Below are 21,668 nucleotides of genomic sequence, written 5' to 3'. Positions count from 1 at the left end.
CTACTGATATGAAAGCCAAATAGGCGTAACAAATGCTCAATTGAGATACTCCAATAGTGCAGTCACCTATTACATTTGACTATGTAATAAGTCACTCTATTATAGTATGTACGCGTTGAGCTGGATCCTCAAAAACATTTAATAACTCATGGATGGAATTACACAAAATCTTGAAATTTGACACACTTGTAGGACTGGTTGACCTGCTAAAAATATTTCAAAATCTTTTTGTTCAAATGTCTGACATAATATTTGTGGCCGATCAAGTCTTCACCATACATTTTATATGGGGAAGCCATAAAATACACTATCTATTACAGCCCTTTCCTGAACTTGTAATGGAGCCAAACTGTACATGTCTGTTGCTACAACCTTTGCTATCACTAATTATCATCTGTTTGGCTGAAATGTTAACTCTCTTGGGAAAAAATCTACTTTTGTTGTTTTTCAGCATCCAGCTCAACTTGTACTTACTATAGAGAGTTCAGCTGCAATCAATTAGCAAGTAACCATATATAGAGAATCCAACTACAACCTCTAGAAAGTTCAACAAGTTACTCTACAGAGAGTTTAGCTATACCAAAAGTCACCCTGTAGAGAGTTTAGCTACGCTATATATACAAGTCACCCTGGAAATTAAATTACATAGAGAGTGGTCAGCTTTAAACACATCACCCTGTAGAGAGTTCAACTACAATAAAATCGCCCTGTAGACCATGTAGTGAATTCAGCTACAAGCAAGACACCTTGTAATGAGAGATCAGCTACAGTCAAGTCACCATGTGGAGAGTTCATGATCAATCACCCTATGATAATTTCAAATACAGACAAGTTACCTTGTAGAGAAATCATCTGCAATCAAGTCATCCTGCAGAAAGTTCAGCTACAAGCAAGTCATCCTGTAGAGAGATCAGCTACAATCAAGTCACCATGTGACCCATTGTACAGCATTACCAACAAAGAACAGTAGAAGAAGTGCCTCTGCAATCAACCTAATCACTATAGAAATTATGTACAATTTTCATAACAGTCAGTTTGTATTGAAGTCACCACACATTACTGAGAATCAACACCTTTGAAGCAGCAAAGAAAGAAATGGGACATAAAGGAGGACAAAGGTAAGTCTGTGATGCATGCACTGTAGCTGTTGCAGTTGGTAAAAAGGCATGTCTTGGGCTGAAGTGATGTCAAACAGTGAAGAAATCAAGCCCATAGTGTTAACCATAGTCAAGTTACGCTTGGCTGAAGGCATCAATCAATCAGTAGAAAATTTAGTTACATAGGAAATTTTTATAATTCTATACAGACTTGTTGGATGGGTTTGGAATCACTCTGATAGAAATTTTGGCTTGGTTAATCAATATTGCCAAGCCGTTACGAAGGAAATATAAGGCTGCTTTGGGTGATATATTTAAACAAGAAAGCCCAAACCTCCGTGATTCAAACTATATGATACAATAGCTAGCAATTTGCACCCATTCAAATAATATAGATAGCAGCAAATACTAGGAGGATAAGTGTACAATTTATGCAGCTATTTAGGTAGGGAGCAGGTAAGTAGAGCCGTGGAGTGTAGATCCAATGTGTTTCACATTGAATGCAGACAATATAGCAAAATAAGTGTCAGTGGTCAACAATGTAACAAACATGACAACTGTTATCAATTTTCAGAAGCAAGAAAGGTGACACAATCTGTTGCTACAATAGTTAACAGTGATGACAGTGTTATGAGCAAGGAATGCAACATGATAGAATTTTATCTCTTTTCAAGTGCAGTCATGTTTTATTTATATCCTATATGCTATAAGACCTGTAGGCTAATGCTCTAATGGATATGGGGAATATACTATAATTTGCAGTCAGTGGTAGTAATGTAGTTGTCGGGGGTAACTGGCAAATTATATACATGCTGAAGTTGGCTATTGTAGTTTACGTGTAGGTTAGAGACCTAGCACAAGGATCTTTGTGGATTTTTAAAAACTGAAGCCAAGGTTTTTAAAAGCACGAATATCTGACGGCGTGGTCTCTAACTGACATGGAAAATGAGAATTTTTTTACATGGTGGAGTCATTGTAAGATTGTAGAATAGAATTACATGTCGTTTTAACATTATCATGTGATCTTAACATGAGTGCAGAAAGGTTCCCACAAGTTGTTGCCTTATTAGGTATTTTATGGCACAACAGCAGTATAGACCAGGAATGGTTTCACATATGGATCACACCCATGTTACAGATATAACTTAATGCAAAATAACCATTCTACATGCAATCTTACCCATCTAGGTATTTTGGTAAAGTTCATTACATGTAGCTACAGTACGAAACATGCAACATTCTAGAAAACAGATTATCACTAAACAGAATATTACTGGACTTCTTCGTTCATCCTGACAAGCATAGCTACAATATTACACCGTACCTCTCATAATCGAATTGATTTAGGCATGCTTATAAAATGAATGACAGTTGTGTTGGCTTGAGTGACTTCACCCACTGCAGGCTATTTGCCTAATTTGGGAGAGCATATAACAAATCAGTGATCAAAAGTGAGATTTGCAATGCCTTAAGTATTTTTGCTAGCAGGTTTTAACCATTTTAGGAACCTGCTAGCAGGTCTTTTGGTGGATTTTAAAGGACCTCATTATTTCTCAAAAATCAAACTTCTGTCACCTGCAGCATGGAAATTCATATAATAATAGAAATCCACTACTGTAGACCCATCAGATTCTAGCAAGTGGAGAATTACTAGTACAGCTATCCTTTACTACAATACTATTATTGGTTACAGCCTGCATGGGGTTGATCTGCTGATGTAACTTGTCAGTGCTCAACAAGGAACTGTTAAGTTTGCAAATTGTGTTCTGTTTCATATAAAATAATAACTAGTAATGTCTTGTGACCATGCAAACCATGTTATGCTGATGAAGAATGTGTATTGTTACACAAGATGGCAACTGAGAGGAATTGGATGGCAAAGTGGTTGCACATGGGTGGAAGCTCAAATCTACAAATAGCAGATGCACAAGTGATAGAGCCCATGCAAACAACAACACCATGTGTGTGATAGTAAAGATAAAGCATCATTAAAACTTGGCTATAACAAACATGCAGTCAGGGCAGCACTGGCGTTCTATCACAAAAATTGCCCTTTATACCTTTAACGAATGCTAATAATGATGCTTGTTGGCTTTTTAAAAGTATTCATGGGTTTGTAATTGTACTGTATTTCTATATATATATTTTATAAACCGTTAAAAATATTTTGTCAAAGCTAGCATCCAATGAAAATTAATTACGCAAAACTTGTTACCAACGTAATATACAAGAAGTTGAATGAATTTGGTTAACTGCTTTCTGGCCACCTGGATTGAGGTTGCTGTGGTCTTTTAAAAACAAAGGCCTCCCTCATCCTAGGAGAGAGCGGAGCTGTCCGCTTTGTCTATTTTTCCGCACATTGGTAATGATGCCATCTGATTCCGTGATAGACAACTACTACAGGACACATTAAATGAAGTATATATACACAAATATGCAAGTTGCATGGAATGGGTTTCTAGCTACAGCAATTCCACTCCAGTCCGGTGCTTGACTTGTGACAGACAACTTCTGATTCTGGGGTGCAGCCTCCATGGAACGGAGACGCCACAATTCAGTTTCGCTGCTTGTCATTCTGCTTCTCCTGTATACAAAAAGGCCTCGAAAAAGGCCGTGTAGAATTAATAAAATTACGTAATTCATTGTTAAAGTTTTTTCGTTGCTTGAGGACACAGGTAAAGAAATTTTAACACAAAAATTTAATTCATGAAAATTTCTCGAAGCTTATATTTATAGAAATACGGTACTTTGTCAACTCTATGTACACTGCCTTCAACTTGCAAAGTAATTAAGTAGCATCATACAAAGTATCGGTTGGTATCAGGCTTTTATGGCTTACCTGATACCAGCAAATACCAAAATAGGGCTGATATTAGTTAGTATTGGTATTAGTGCATCACTACAAATAATAAGTGTGACTACAAGCTAGTAAAGAGTATTGATAGCAAAGTAGCTATGTATGATACATAAGAGTAAAGACACAACCTGTGTAGATGCATTACCAGAATGTATATACAAGTTTATTTATGTACAAGCTTGTGTGACATATATCTACGTAGCTCTATTGTGGTCTCACTGCAGAATTATAGGCAAGTAGACCATGTTCCTTGATCTGTCACATAGTACAGAGGTTCTTTAGCAGCAAGATCAAATTACTCTATTAAAGCAGCCAACAGCCATCTATAATATTCCAGTAGATTAATCATATGTGTTATTATGAGCTATGGATTCAAGCACAATAAAATAAATACATGAATGATGGTATTACAACACAACTCCTTTCTGTGAAATTGTATAATAACATGCTAATCTTATGCTCTCTTGTTTTATTGCTTGAATCTCTACTTCCATTTATGAATTTTAATGTCCAAGTAACTTATGCTTAAGTGACAAAAATTTGATAATTACCATTCCGGCATAACATTATTCAACCTTGTCATTACTTGATATGTAGCTTATTATTAATGTTACTTGCATTTTTGCTGGCTATATATTTGTTGTAATTCACCTGTAGATTGTAGTGACAGTGGCAATGGCATTCATAGTAGAAGCATTTGACTTTAAGATTGAAGAAGTTAGCAAGGAACATGAATGTGTCAATCAAGGAGCTGACAAGGAACACAAGCAAATCAACCAAGCAGTTAATGTAAAACATGAAAATAACAACCGAGAAGCTATTGACAGACATGAGAAAAACAACCAAGGAGGTAACAAGGAGTATAAGAAACGTGAACATAACATTCAAGAAGCTAATGAGGAACATGAAGGTCTACTTGAGGAAAATGAATGTGAGTTATTTATCATGTGCTATGTCAAAATTAATTGTTTACATTCACAAAAATCTGACATCAAGCAAGGAAACATTTGTTCTGTAAAGTTTGCTATCTTTAATTATGCCAGTGATATACAATATAAATTCTTAAACAGACACTAAAGATTGCACTTCAGGAGATGATTGCACTTTAACATTTTTAATTGTAACTTATAGTCACTGCTTGCTTGAAAAGTTTCTAACTACATAGTAATTTGTAACAAGGATTAATTAACTGTCCAAAATTGAACAAGCTGGATAGTTGTTATACTGTTGGCCTATTGAGATTGAGCTTGAATTCGCCAAAGTTTATTTTGCCTAATGCAATTCAACTTGCTATTTGCCCCACCAATATTTCCCTCTGTATAATAATTGCTGCCCATGCTACAGTTCATATGTAGCCCAGCTAGCTTGGCTACTGTGCATAAAATGTGTACCCCAGACGGCTCCTTTGATCTAAGGTGTGAAAGTGTTACATGTAGTAGTTGTAACATGGGCATGAGTGATTTGCCTGAAATATTCGCACGAGCACGAGGGCACAGCCTGAGTGAGAGTGCACCTATTTCAGGAAAATCACAAGTTCCCATTATTACAACTAATATACTCCACTTGGGTGACTCACCTGCAAGTGTGGGAAACTGCAGGAATGCTTCGCGAGTGTATTTATATGGACCATGTGAATTTTGATTGTGGATAATGTCGTAAGAGCAATGACAAGGCGCTGCTGAGAGGCCGAACGTAAGTGTATCGACATGAGTGTGCAGTAGTGAGTGTAGCACAGTAGGAATATTCACTTCTTATTGTTTTACAGCATTTGGACATTACGCACTACTCTGTTCCAGCTTGTTTCAGTGCCTTTTATTGCAGCACTATACACTGTCCCTACTCTAATTTAAAATTCCTATTTTTCTTATACACATGTATTTTTTAACTACACCCCCTCTCACACACTTGCAATGTTAACTCTTTTAAGGTTTGCACAATAATAAATAATAAAAGTAATGACCATTGTGTTTGCGCTGTATGTAGGTGGAAATGATGATGAAAACAGATTTGTAGAAAACTATACAGTGGAAATTATCCATGGTGAAATTGATAATAGAAATATGAATTGTTTTCGGTATCATATGCTGATATATTTATGGAAATTACTTGGATTTAATAGTAAGTGTATTCATACAATGCAGTAGAACTATATAGTGTGATGTAGTGTTATCATTCAGATCTACACTTGTGTACTTTTGTACCTTTATGGATGAAGATCAAGACACATGGTAGCATGCCATGCAGCCCAGAGAGCTGGCACATCACGCCATTGCGTTATTAACATGAACAATAATGTAATTTTCATGCATACGTAGCTTCATGCCACCTTTACAAAATGGGAGATTTTTGGCATGGCTCCACCTTCAACATTCTACACACCAAATTTGACCATGATTGCTCAGACAAGGCATTCCAAGGTATGAACCTTCAAGAATCAGGTCACTTACTTTGTTTTTCCTTCCTTCCTTTTTTGCACACTTAGAAAAGCTGTCATAAAATGCTAACATGGTATTCAATTTCCTTCACATTTGGCAAACATACAGCAGGTGTGATGGCAAACCTTGGTACCAAGTTTGGTTGAGTCGTTATTAACAATTATTCATGAAAAATGACATCAATATGTTGTCATGGATAAGTAACTTATGGGAATAAGATCAGTGTGTGGAAATGTTAACTATCAAGCCTCAAACCTTTTGTGGTTTGGGGCTAAAGACCATGAAGATAGAGTGTGAAAACCAGGATACAAAAGTGTATCACAATCATGCAATCAAGTTTTACTAACAAAAATGTAACTTGTCATGCCTCCCAGGCAAACCTCTTAATAGAATGAGCCAAAAACCAGTACCGTATTAGGTAGATTAATTATCTTTAAAAGGTCTTTCAGGAGTTTGGAAGAGTCCAATGTAATAATGTAGCTGATCTCTACATGTTGACATGTACCATAGCTGAGCACTCTAACAGAGTGACTTGTTATGTAGCTGACTGCACTATATTACAGTATCTCTTGCTACACATAGTTGCAACCTTGATTATAACTTAGTACTCAGTAACGAACTCAACTATGTTACAAGTTACCCTGTAGCGAGAGGCAAGTCACCTTGTAGAGAGTTCAGCTACAAACAAGTCACCCTATAGAGGGTTCAGCTAAGTAACAAGTCACCATGTAGAGAATTTAATTATTTTACAAGTCACCTTGTAGAGAATCCAGCTATGTTACAAATCACCCTGTAGAGAGTTAGCTAAATTACAAGTCATCTGGTGTAGAATTCAGGTACAAACAAGCCACTCTATAGTTCAGCAAGTCATCCTGCAGAAAGTTCAGCTACAAACAAGTCACTCTGTAGAGAGTTCAGTTACTGTACAAACAAGTCACTCTGTTACACATAGGAAATTATTAAAACAGTATAATCATACAGTACTGTATAGTAGGGACCACAAAGGTGTGGGCGTGACCCATGAAAACATCACCAAAAAACCAGCCTCACTTTTCCCTGACGATGATGAAGCAGTATTGGTTAGGTAAAACTAAGCCCAAACAAACCTTCAGGTTGATTCCAAAATGCTTTCAACAAGTTTCTACAGAATTTAAGAGTTCTCTAGTTAGGCCATTCCAAGTGGTAATCCTGTTTCTGGCCCCCACCTGCATCAGTTATTGGACAAACCATTACTGGTATTGTGCATGTGCAATTCTATTAAATGCACATCACATAAGCAAGTGGTTGCTGTTAAAAGCTATGCAGGTTTGTTTAATGTTTGCTTGTTAAACTGTGTCACTGCAGGGGCAAATCTAGGGGGTGGGCTTCGGGGGCTGAAGCCCCCCCTCACTTTTAGGCTTTACTTGATCAATATGCTGAGAATTATAATGAAAATTTATCTTAGCATAATTATATGATCACTAATAATACAAATATTCATAAACCCACCTTATAAACATCTTTCTAAGTGGATTTATGCTTTATGCAACAAGAACCTGAATCAGCATAGGAGGTGTACAAGATTGAGATACTCTATTAGAACAGTCACCTTACTACTCTAATAAAACATTCAGTGTAAGCATAAAAATTGGTTCAGTTATAGAATTTTTCCGAATCTGCCTGCGCCTATACATACATACAATGAAGTGTGTTGATCTGTTTAAAAGGCTTGTTCATCTACTTGTGTAGTTATTACCGGTACCGGTATACTTAATTCAGGTACACAATTTCCATTGAAAATGCTCTCAGATTCAATTTCGTATCATTCAAATTTCAAGTTTCAACATTATTATTCTATCATGCATGCAATTGTGAGAAGGTGCATCATGTGCTTGGTTGTCTGAACCTACCCAAACCTTTCCATTAGCAAATGCTGCAGAGAACAATATATATCTAAAGGCAGTATATAAAATATCTACAGGCAGAAATATGTATTTTATTTGGAAATGTCTCCAAATTGCAGTATTTTAGCATCTATATTTCAAACTTTTCCTTGTGGGACATGCCCCCAGACCCCTCTAATTTGGGAGGTGTACAAGATTAGTACCTTGAGTTAGCCCCCCCCCTTTTATAAATCCTAGATCCGCCCCTGCATTGTGACATTTTATACTTATATGCATGGATATAATAGTATAGAATCTCAGAGGATTTGTGGTTTAAATAGATTTTGAGTGCTAAATATGGTGTCTTCCTTGTTTATAACTTGTATGATAAATAATGGTATAATGGCTAAACCATCCCGCCCTCATCCAATTTTGCACTCAGCCAGGACCGGAAACAGGAATGCCACTTGGAATGGCTGACTGACTGGCTGAGTAACTGATTGATGCCTTCAGACAAGTGTAACTAGATAGCGGCTAAGGAAACAGGCTTGATTTTTTTACTGTTTGACGTCGCTTCGGACCAAGAGGTGCCTTTTGGCATACTGCAGTGTGTACAATGCATTCTTCATGGACTTACCAGTGTCCTTTTCTGTGTCCCATTTGTCTTTGCTGACAGCAAAAGGTGTTGTTTTGGCAGTAGAATGTATGACTTGCCTTTGTAACAGACATTGTCTGTATATATTTTTATAGTGGCTACCTTGATTGCAGAGGTGCTTTTCGAACAATTCTTGATTCGTAATGCTTGTAATGAGTTAAACATGGCTGACAATGGAGTGAAATGGATATTTCACTTTTCAGATGATAATTGATAGCTGGGGTGTGCCGCACCATTTCTTTTGATATGGTATGCGTGGGTTCACCAGTGACAATAATTTTATTTTACTTTAAAATTTTAAGTACACAAAGAATTTTCTTCAACTAGAGTAGGAACCATAACACATCGATATAAATAACTGAAACAAGCTGGAGTAGTGCACGATATTAAATCACAGTAAAACAATAAGAAGTGTTATATATTTATTGTGCACTTCCATTCTTATGCACAGTAGGGAAATAATACTTCTTATTGTTTTACTGTGGTTTAATATCGTGCACTACTCCAGCTTGTTTCAGTTATTTTTATCAATGTGTTATTGTTCTCTAGTTAAACAACAAAACAGTTCAAATAGACACATATTCACATACAAACAACAAGGTCTTTTCTTCTTCCTGTGGTAAAGGTAAAAGACAAGTTAAAAGTAATTACTCCTCAAAGCTGGTTATGGCTAACTTTACAGTATGCAACTGCAAAAGGAAGTGATATCTATATCAATGTAGCCAAGCTGTGAAAAAAGGGTACAGCCCCAAAAAATACATAGTGAAAAAGATGGTGGCAGCCAAGAAATAGTTGTGATGGTAAGTTAATAGCAAGACAATTCAGGTGCCAAATGCTAGTGAAACTTGCATGATTCACCTGAATTATTATTTTAATTTTTGCCATTAACCTGCCATTTCTTGATCACCACCTTGGATTTTGCGTGTTTTTTCATATTGCATAACCTATTTAAAGGCCAAATTTTTTCACAGCTTGGCTGTTTTTAGTGTAGATAGTATATTAGTTGTGTAGGAGTAAAAAATTAATTAACATGTATATAGCATTGTGTTAAGTAAATGGCTATATACAAAGAAGTCACTGTTTAAGTTTAATACACCTTGTAAAATCCTGGGTTTACAGAGATGAATCTGGTGTAACAAAAAGTAGAAATAGGGTTCCAGCAATGAAACAAGTAGCTATAAACCTCCTTGGCATTGTAGCAATGTGGGAAAATCCCTAAATTAGTATGTTTTCATATATTTTCAATACCAAAGTAGTGATTCCCACATTCCTACAAGTAGGGGTTTTCCCCTATAGCTACCGTCATCTCTTCTTGTTTCACTATTTTTATCGCTGAAACCCTACTTCATTAAAACACAGCAATTACGTGCCTGTTAACATTGGCAACGCATGGGCGTTTAACTGGATAGCAAGTACAGTTACAAGTTGAAAGGGGCTTGTTCTACTCAAGAACGCTACACTTCTTGTGTTACAAGCAGCTGTGAAGGTACATACAACAAGAAGCTGTGGTCTAAATTAGTTAGACATCAAAACACAGAGTTCTACAGAATTTAGAAATCCTCTGGCCCTGTAGTAGTGCCCTCGCTTCGCTTGTGCGCCACAACACAGGGCCTTTCGGGTTTCTAAATTCCATAGAACTAGAGTTGTACCGATTCCCACTTTTTAGGGAAAACCCGATATCCGATATATTTTTACCCTGTTTTACCGATAGTTAACCGATACCCGATTGTAGGTTTCTACAATTATACTTGTGCTCATTCCATTAAAAGTAGAGCTAGTAAAGCCAATTCTGTGAAATTATACACTCAAAGTTGCTAGTCAGACAAGTGGGCTAGGGCCTGAACCATCACTGTTTATCTTTGCGGTTACCACAAAACATAAACAAATTACCCAAGTACATACCAGAGCCTTTGACACTAGCCCTCCAGTGGTACTGCAGCTGCTGAAGCTGAATAGACTAATAATCTGCTGGCCACAGCCCATTACAACCGATTTCCGATTATGGTAAAAACAGCTAATTATCGGCTTCTACCGATTACTGATCCGATTATCGGTACAACTCTACATAGAACCCTGTGTTTCGATGTCTAAATATTATATAAATACCTTGTTTTCTATAGAGATAGATTATTGAGGGGTGTGGCCTCAGCACTGGTTATATTAGAAGTGTGGTAGTGTGTTCTGATTGTTAAAGGGTGTGTGGCCTATTGCTTACAAGTCCAGCTTAGCTGTTACCCAATACTACCAAGGATAATACAGTTCGTTCAAAAGAAGCCTTAGAAGTTAGTATGGATGAAGTATAGGTCCACTGGAAAATATGAAGTCAAAAGGAACCAATAAAAGTATTTTAAATAACTGAAATATGCCATTTTGTTCATCTTCTTCTGATTATTTTTTCCACATGGCTAGAGCAAAATGTGAGTGCTTTTTCAGGATAAAAACTACATAACTTTCCTTCCTGTATCTTTCTTCACATCCATGACCTATTTTTAATAAATATTACAATGATAACACCCATTCTCAAGCAAATTTGCTACTTGTAGGTTCACTTTGCCATTGATCTTCTGACCTAGTCTCTGCAAGGGTAATTAACCAATATGTTAATTGTGTTAATAAGTATCCAATTTATTCATGTTAACACGTTCATTTGGAAACTCTATATCATTACCTATATTTAACCACATATAGAAGGTGGAAGAGTGTTAGCATTGGGGGTGCCCAAAATTTATGGTGGTAGTAGTAGGCGTGTGAAGTACATCCAGCATGCGAATTCTAGGGGAGTCTATTGGCATCCCCCCCCAGGAAAAATTTGAAAATTAGGTTCCAGGAGATTGAATTTTGGGGCATTTTTTGGTGGTTTTAGCTATTAATCAATACTATTTATTTTATACATGCTTGACTGTTATATTAGGTGACTGTACTATTGGGGTGACTGTCCTATTAGGGTATCTCGATCATGATTGACAATTTTCTGGAAACGTTGCAGGAGTTCACATGACGTGTGTAATATCAAGCACCACCACCACTTATCATGTTAGCTATCCACAAATGGATTTTTAAAAAGTAAATAAACTAGTGCAAAAATAATTTTAACATGGGAATAGAGATTGCTGGAAAAAAAGTAAAGAAGCAAGAGTCAAACAAGCCAGCATGTTAAACACACAGAGATCTCTATTTGGACTCAAATAAACATTTATACAGAAGCATTCTCAGTACTTACCTGCCTCTGATTTATGAAGAAACTATTGCTTTTTCTTTAGTTTCTACCATATTCACTGAGTCCAAATAGAGATCTCTGTGTGTTTAACATGCTGGCTTGTTTGACTCTTTGACTCTTTATTTTTTCAGCCACCTCTATTCTCATGTTTTAATTTTTAAATTATTTTTACACTAGCATTATTTTGGTCTGCCTGCCTCACTGCATGACCATATTTACAAGGCAAGAGGCCAAATGAAGCACTGCATGGTCACCATTTTACGCCACAGCAAACAGCATTGTTATATGAGCCTTTTGTGTTTCCGATGAATGTATACCTTTTGCACTTTGTCATTCTTTTGAACTTCAATTAAGTAATCTCCTTCTTTATTCCAGGAAACCATACCAACACTTTAATTTTCTGTATCAACACTTTCCTTAAAGGAGCGTTTAGACATCACAAAACTATTTTAGGTGCCTGGAGAGCTTCCTAAGGTGATGTTGAGGTGTGTGTTCTATTAGGATTTTGCCAAAAAACATAGGCAATCTCTATTACGAGTTTAAATAAGTTTTTAAAATTTTATATCCGGCTGCCTGTGAATGTTTCCTTGTTCTAACACTGTATCTGCACATACAGCCATGCTGTGAAAAAATGGTGTGGCCTTTATAAGCTTGGGTGAAAAGGTTGTGAAATCAAAAGTGGTGGTAAAGAAATGGCTGCAATGATGTAAGTTTTAATGTACCACTCTGCGTGGGAAGTTCAAAGGCCCCGCCAGTGCCATAATTTGTATATGGCACTCTTGCCGACCGCAGTGAGTGCATTATAAGTTATAATGCATCAACCGCAGTGTAATATACAGATATTACACTGACTTCAGTTTTGTGCAGCAATGCACAAGTGCTGGCAGCCGAGACCACTACGGCACCTCACCTAATAGGTGGAAAGACACCTCACAGATCACTCAGATTCTTTTATAGCCTGATATGTAAAGGTCAATTGTGGACCATAACATCACCAATACGTATAATGTTTACCAAGCAGCCAATGGCAATCGAAGAAGCCAACACAGTGGCCACAACTCTAGTCTACATACACCTTACTAGTCTGGTGTCATCTGAGCCCAGATTAAACTGTAGTCCACTTTGACGATGACCCAATAAAACTATTAAATTCTAAATAATACTCACCTTTACGTTCAATTGTGGTAACCAGTTTTTGTCATGCCACCAGATTCGAATTTAGCCAGTGTGAATAGTAAGAATTAGACTAGTATCGTTTAGTAGTTAGGTTTTGTTTGCTTAAACCGTCTATTAGCTGCTTTTTTTCACTCGAGAGAATCACTATGGCGATTAGTCTGGCGCTTAGTCTATATGGCGATTGAGTTATCACTCTGGCATGCTGAGCACTACATGATGAGAGTCGAACAGCGAATGCATGTTAGTGATATAACTCATAGCATACTAGCCTTCAATATTTCGGGTGGCTGCAGTACTGTAGAGGGAACAGCATCGCAAAGTTCAGCTTGGTTACCCACAATCTATGTTAGAAACCTGGCCTTTATAAGTGTTACAGCTGTCTAGTGAGACTCTCCCCACCTATTAGGTGAGTGGTGCATAACAGTTATGCAACATGCACTCGTGCTCTGCCTGTATAAACGTACTTGCCTTCGGGCCTGACGGCCCTCAGGCTCGTGCGTTAATATCAGGCAGAGCACTCGTGCCCGTTGTATAACTATAATAATAATGCATTGCTACAGCCATTATTAAAATTCACGTTCATTAGCATCATTGCTGGCTGCCACTTTTGATTTTACAACTTTTTTTACTCAAGTTTATAAAGACTGCACCATTTTTTCACAGTTTGGTTGATTTTTGTTGATTTCACTTCTTTTTGTACTTTATAAGGTCCCAATTGTTTTTTACTATGATGATTACTGAAGACAGACTTGTAAATTTATTGTTGTGTGCAATATTTGTTAACATTATTGTAATAGCCTAATAATAGAGCATACATTTTGTGAGGATTTCTAATACAATCCACATAAAATGTTCTAGAACAACTTAGAATTCCATTGGTGGGTCTATGAAATCATAAAATTAATGTTTACCAATAAGCAGGTATAAACTAGGAATTAAGTGAGATAAGCTGCCAAAATAGCTGTGGTTCAGTGGTTAAGGATGTGGGTGTTAGGTAAGGAGGTCCCTAGTTCAAACTCTGGTGAAAGTTTAGACATTTTTGTTCACCTTTTCACCTCACAGTGACTGCTCTATTAAAGTATCTCGATTCTGCGATTTTACACTTGTTTAGTTTTTGCTTTATGACTCTGTGGCTGTAACTCCATCATTTTTCAAACCATCAAAAGGCACTCCTATGATGATCAGCCAATGTACACACCATTTTCAAGTTATTCTCATGCTTGGTTTATCCTGTAGCCATGGATGTAATTTAAACTGGCATATGTGGCTTGTACCTCAATTTTGATGAGATGGTGCTTACATTGGTGGATAAGAATTGTCAGACTAACTACTTGTTCCAGAAAAAAAATGGTAACTGCTAAGCAAATGTTTAAGACACTTGGGTGCTACTGCACTGAGTATCAACTGGTAACATGCTTTCCACCAGGCTAAGCAGTAGTTTGTCCACACCACTTTCCACCACAATATAAAATATAAAACTAATTTATAATTTTGCTCCAGCTTTTGGAATGATTCAACAGTTATTCAGGAAATGTGCGCAACACCAATACTACTGTAGCTTCTGTACAACACACCTGTATGTTATACATCTACACTAACATACCGACTAATTAGTTGTTATTACTAGCATTTACAGAATATCACATTTTAAGTCGACTTTACCAATATGTGTGTATGGTAAGCAGATATATGTCTATTTTACTAGATAAAGAGACTGTAATGAAATTTGAAGGTACAAAGAGGCGTACAAGAGGAGAAATTAATGAGCAGTTATATGAATATGACTTACAGGTACATTTGTATAATGTGTGTTGCACACTATTACCTGTAAAAAAAATTTCATAGCTATCATAACTAGAATTATAAAGCCAAAGTTGAGTTCAGAATAAATTTTTTTTGTTATGCTTGATTCCAGCATTACAATTTTCAAGTCCTGCTTAATGTGTGACTGGATATTAGAAAATCTGCTTTAATGTCATACTGTAAAGCTCAATATTTACAATTAAAACAAGACTTCTATCAGCTTTACAGCAGTTAGAATCACTAGTCAGTACCTTGAATTACAACATATTTTGTGAAGTATTTATACGTGCCTTAGTGGTGGCACATAGCTGAATTCTATGTATTTCAAGCATCACATAAAGACTATGGTAGTACAGTGTACAATATAGGCACCCCCAAAATGTAGCCATTATACTCCATTATAGAAATGTATCATACATGATAAAAAGCACCATTATGGAAAAGTTTTAGTACATTTAACATTAAATCCAGCATTAAAAAAACAAGAAAACACTTACAGCGCACTGCAGTGACATGTAGCGTAAGTCACCATTTATCGAGTAATCACTTATAATTCCTCACCACAACAACACACAGACTTCTGGTTTGGACTATTCAACAGAGCAGTCTTTGATCTCTCTGGATACCAAGTTGTAAGTAAATCACACCAAGAAATTGTGAGTTATGCGCAAACAGTAGAGCCTATCATTTACCACTCCTCAAACACTGGTACGTACTATTGAACAGCCGTACTTCACTCAATGACCAATTTTCGAACAGTTTGCACTTCCAATGAATAACATACTAGGGAATTACCCTGTCACTTTGAGGTTTCTATGGGATATCCAACTACTGGATAACAATCTGTGACAGAAATGTTACGGAGATTGAATACGCCGTTAACGAGTTAGTTAAGTTGCACTGAAACCATGGTTGTTATAGGTGCTACCGTTTTGCTCATAACTTGAGGCCTGCTGGTTTGAACCTTGGTACTCAGGAAGAACAAAGACTCCTCTATTGAATGACCCAAACAGAAAGTACGTGCATTGTTGTGGTGAGAAATTATGTTTGCTAAAATAATTGTAATTTTGCTCGCTTCATGCCACTGCATATCCACTAGAGCCTCTGGAGCCCTTTACCAATATAAACCACTGAAGAAAACTGTTGTAAATGTTGTATTGGTGATCCATACAGCTCAAAACGTTTTTAGCAAGAGTGTATTGGTTTTGGTATGTTGAGTAGCTTGCCTAGTTTGTTAAGTGCGATAATACGTACCGTTCGATAATAGGCGACTTACGCTATGTATCTTTGTCTGGCTTTGACGAGTCTCTGCTTTCTTTTTCTTTTTTTCTTCAATTAGATGGAGTCTTCTTTCAACACAGAAACCATACTGAGGCATTAATTTCCCATATCAATACTTTCTTTAGAGCAGCATAATAATGCTGCAAAATCATTTGAAAGGCTTATAACTGTAAAAGGGAATAGATAGCTGTAGCTACTTAAAATATGATTACTGCTGAAAACAGCATGGCAACCACCCTCAACATCTTGTAACAATCAATCATATCACTAATGGTCTAGCTGAAATTTTGCTATACAAAATAATACATGGCAACTATGTTCTTTAAACTATTGCATACTTCACCTGAAGTAAACATCAAGATTGAGTTACTCTGATAATGCAGTCACTGCGATGTATTCTAATAGAACAGCAACAAGTGTATATCATGGCTATATATGCAAATTAATAACTAAAAATTATAAATGAAGTAGGGTTTCATTGATAAAAAAAATGATGCTGTGCTATTACAAAACTGGGCACTCATGCAGTTAAAGCACTATCCCTTCATAAAATAAAATAAATCAGACACTATGTACAAACTTTAAAAGCAATATAATTATACTCATTTTGCTTTGTAATAATACATGTAAAGTTAATGTAATTAAAACGTCCTCCTATAATTCACTAATTATTTGTAAATCATAAAATTTTAATGAATTGCTAACTTACACCATGAGTTATGTACAGAAGTGTTTTCTTAACTGTTGTCTATCATGTTCATTTTCTAGACAAAGCGTCAATACTATATACATTATATTTTCATACACATACATATGGGAAATGGGCCTTTCAACTCAAAAGGATCTTCATTCTTCTTGCCTCCTCTGATATGTTTCAGCTGTTAATTATCTGTTACAGCACTTAGGCACACCTCATTAAGCAGTTTCAGTGACAGGCCACACCCTCTTTGAGTGGACACAATGAAAATAGTTTTTATAAAAATGCTATTCAATACAGTTTATAAACAGCCTTCATTTTTAGTTTAATTTCTGCTTGTTTGCTCACATGGATGTGTGGACAGACTTGAGTGCATATGTACAGGCTAATGCATGGTTTCCCCCAACCAATTTCAGGAAACCAGTGCACACCCACAGCCAGCTGTAGGTATGTGCCTGGTTTAAAAGTAGCGGAACAAGATTGTATAAATGACAGTACAACAACATAGCTTTGTGGAAAAATTCATGGTGGTAACACATGGTGGTAACATGTCAATCTAGGAATATCTTTGTTGTAATACATACCATCATTGACTGGATTTTGGAAAAGCGTTCCAAATCGCACATTAGAAGCTTCAAGATAAATGGTTTTAATTAATGAATTCAAGTCAGGCAAGGATAGCAAGCATACATATGAAATATGCATCAATCTATTACCTTTCAGACCACTTCCAGTACTTGTAGCAGCTTGTAGAATTTCCTGCCAAAACTCTGAGCAGTTGGACGAATGAAGTGCTCACAAATGGGTAGAGGGTGAGGGGTGGAGGGGTGGGTAAGAGATAGACTTCAAAATGGAAACAGACCACGATTGGAGTCCAGACACGAGACTACAGTGATGTGCTGGCTTTTTAGTGGCTGATATGTAGCAAAATCAACAGAAAAAACATCTGGCCAACATTATCATATCAGGCCATCCACCAGTAAAACACTGATTCTTGCCAAGCCAGACCCTTGTCAAGCCAGACCCTTCACAAGGCCAGAAATCACCATTCAAGCTCTCCACATCACCTAGAAAAGACGTCTGTTAAAAACCAGTCTTGAGTAGTTTGAGTAATACTGAGGGTCAAAACTAGTAGTACGATAGTGTAGCTATCCACTGGTGGTGTTAGTTTGATTTTTCCTGATGTGCAATTTGGATTGGCTTTGTACATTTTTAGATGTTGATACATTTTTGGGACCATTGCACAAATATTTCTGAAATGCTTTAACACAAGTTGAAAATTTTATTCTACGAGATGCATCATTGCTATATTCTTTCACAGAAACTATCAATTCTCCCTCAGACATCTTTATTTGCTAGTCCCAACTAGATTAGATGGCTAGCTACTTGCCACAACGAGACTCATTTTAATGCCTACTTCTGGCTAATTTGATCTAGCTACACTGTAAAAAATGCCCAAAAAATGACAAAAAGCATACGTTGTTTCAGCAGAACTGTTAATTGCTGTTTTAACATTCTAGATGTTTTAACGAAAAGTGTCTGCTAGTGTAACGACAATTTTTTACTTAAACAAGAAAATGATGTTACAGCAACAAAAATTCCCGTTGTTATTTTAATAAACGAAGTGTTTGCTGTTTTTTGCAGCAGGGATAACAAGTTCTTTGTTAAAATGAAAAATCCTTTTTTACAGTGTAGCCCCATTTCAAGATGTTAGCCAAAAGTAAACCGGGGAAAACCATAGCTAAAATGACTACATAATATTAAAACAATGACTCTTTGAATACTACACCTGTACACTCTTGTTTCACTACGGCTGATGTGTTAGTGTGCAAAAATCTCGTATGCAGATATGCCCACCGCAACTATCAATTATCTTTTGGGAAGAAGGAGTAGGCCAATGAATGATGAAAGTGAATGGCATAGTGCGGTGGACAAAATGTAATCAAAACAACAGATTCATGAATCTGTCGTCATTACCTTGGCAACCTAAAATTTCTGGGGTTGTACACCTAGCGCTACTGGGTCTTACAGCAGGCAGGCAGGCAGGCAGGCAGGCAGGTAGATGAAATTCAGGTGAATTTCAAAATTTAAAAATTTACTGTACATCGAAACAGTCGAGTTTTCACTACGTTTAACCAAGGTACAGCTGTACTAATGCATTCCAGGTGATTTTCTGGAAAATGTATTACAATGCTGTTTTTTAAAGTGCAAAAATTTACAAAGCCGTATGATTTCTTATTGATCCCTACGATATCTAATAATTTATGTAGAAAATGGTGATGATTTGATGTCTTTTGTATACATTTGAACTGATCAACTATCTGTAACTACACAAGCCAGTATTATTAACTTGAGCAGTATACTGTTTTAAGCCAAATATCTTTTCTGTGATTATCATTGTCTGAAAAGGCTAAAAAAGCATATTCAATAGTACTATAGTGCTATAATGAAAATGAGTGCTATAGCAATTAGTGTGCGTGCTTATTAGACTTAATGAAAATATAGGTGTAAATGCCATATGGGGAGTCAGGGGACTTTAAGGATCTACCTCTATCATTGTATACAAGTTTGCATGTTTTATTAGATATGGATTAATGAAGAAGAAGGAAAAAAGCATTATGAACAAGTGGATGGACGTAGGCACACAAAAGAAGAAGGGCAAAGACTTATTAAAAGAGGACATAGACTTGGAGAAGAAGGAGATAGACATGTTAAAGAAGGGCAAATTCTTATAGAAGAAGGACGCAGACTTATAGAAGAAGGACATAGACTTGTAAAAGAAAGCCAAAAAGGGAATTCAATAAAGAGGAAAATTGCAAGCATTATTGATCACATAGTTGATTGATCAGTAATCCAGCTTTGAATTTGTACTGCATGCATACACACAATAAGATAAATTATAGACATATTTATTTAGCACTGAAATATTAGATGCTTTAGACGTTTTGCTTTTGTAATAATTTCTACTAAGCATTTTAAAAATTATTTTTGCACAACTACCATGACAATGTGATCCATGTGAAGCCATACTTTAAAGAGTTTACCAGGATTGTAAGCTAGTTATCAGTGATGGTCCATGGAGTTCAATGGAATACATCTGCTGTTAAGTTATTTCTTTAATCCAGTACAAAATCAGTCAAAGAAATACTTAATTGCAAACATTATAAAGGCAAACACTCAATTTTACTGTAACCATAGCATTTTCATATCCAACAGGCACCTCTTTATTTTTGATGCCTTGAAGTTATATATTATTGCAGTTACTGTATAGCCTAAACAGGGCGGATCCAGAGTTTGGAAAGGGGGGTGCACTTTGCTGAAAAGTTGAAGACCACAAAAAAAAAAAGGTCAACAGCAGTAATGGTTGTCCTTTACCAAGTGTATATACTATAAAGATCCTTATTCAGATCCTCATCTATAACTTCATAATTAAGCTACACTTCCTCATGAACACTGTGACTGCTTTATTAGAGTGATTGGTGATTGACTGCTCTATTAGAGTATCTCGATCTTATATGCATTTTTTGGAGTGATGGGGGCGGGGGGCACGGGCCCCTGTGTCCCCCCTGGATCCGCCACTGCTAAATATTTCAAGGTTCAGCAATGTTGTTAAAATTTTTTTATGTGTGGATTTGCAAACATTCCCAAAATGTGATGGTCCAAGTATTTCAAGGATAAAATTTTCACTGGGAAAACTACGAAATCAGCGAAAATTTCAATATATAGTGCTTCTAAAAGCTTTAGTTGCATTTCCAATGCCTAAAATGACAAGTACACGAAAAATTTGGAATTTTCAACTAGAGTAAGGACCATAGCCAAGACCATAGCACATCGATAAAAAGTCCTGAAACAAGTTGGAGTAGTTCATGATTATTAAATCCGGCATAGTAAAACAATAGGTCTAAGTAAGTCACTAGGTCTAAGTCCTTGAAATTAGGTTAGGTAATCCTAAGGCTGCAGCACATGTTGCTGTCAGACCTTCAGTACTGGTCACTGTAAAGCGCTAATAATAATAATAATAAGGAATGTTATATCCCTAATGTGCTCAAGATAGTGTAACGGAAACGCACAGTGGGGATTTAACACTTCTTATTGTTTTACTGTGATTTTTAATATCATGGACTAAAGTACTTTTTTATCGATGTGCTATGGCTCGTGCTATGGTCCCTACTCTAGTTAATCTCGTGCCCAGACCCCTCCCACTGCGTTGAATAGGGTCTTGTGACATTCGCAGGAGTTTTGGGCCCTACGCCATTTTTCTTTTCTGACCAATCGGATGCCTTGGTTCAGGTACAACGCGATTTGATAGGCTGGAACTAGGAAAATGGCCGACTACAGCTATGGATACAAATGCGTAAACAATATGGTGGCGGGCCCAAAAACATAGCGTAAGTCACCAGACCCTATTCAACGCAGTAGGTGGGGTCTGGGCACGAGACTATACTCTAGTTAAAAATCCCAAATTTTTTTCGTGTACTTGTTAGTGTTGGGCGATATATCGATATTATATCGTATCGTTAGATTTTTGCTGATATCGATATATTTCTCAGAATTCGATATTTCGATACGATACATCACGTGATCTGAA

At 36.6% G+C, this 21,668-nt stretch overlaps 1 protein-coding gene across 8 annotated transcripts in view; it reads left to right on the top strand.

The window, feature by feature from the left end:
• Nucleotides 1-20,093, top strand: part of LOC136245098 (two pore channel protein 1-like) — a 104,292-nt gene extending 84,199 nt beyond the window's left edge. For 4 of the 8 annotated variants that reach the window (XM_066036616.1, XM_066036617.1, XM_066036618.1 and 1 more), the window contains 4 exons: nt 4,612-4,885; nt 5,938-6,072; nt 15,005-15,090; nt 19,665-20,093. In XM_066036616.1, coding sequence (XP_065892688.1) covers nt 4,612-4,885; nt 5,938-6,072; nt 15,005-15,090; nt 19,665-19,925 — 756 coding nt within the window. In that variant the 3' untranslated portion in view covers nt 19,926-20,093. Of the gene's footprint in view, nt 1-4,611; nt 4,886-5,937; nt 6,073-6,118; nt 6,372-15,004; nt 15,091-19,664 lie in introns of those variants that run through there. The other 4 variants (XR_010695736.1, XR_010695738.1, XR_010695737.1 and 1 more) reach the window with 4 other exon arrangements.
• The last annotated feature ends 1,575 nt before the right edge of the window (nt 20,094-21,668 follow it).

Source organism: Dysidea avara, chromosome 15 (assembly GCF_963678975.1).
Source record: "Dysidea avara chromosome 15, odDysAvar1.4, whole genome shotgun sequence".
NCBI lineage: Eukaryota > Metazoa > Porifera > Demospongiae > Dictyoceratida > Dysideidae > Dysidea > Dysidea avara.
The sequence above is the reverse complement of the archived record's forward strand: the minus strand, read 5'-3'. Positions and strand labels throughout refer to the sequence as shown.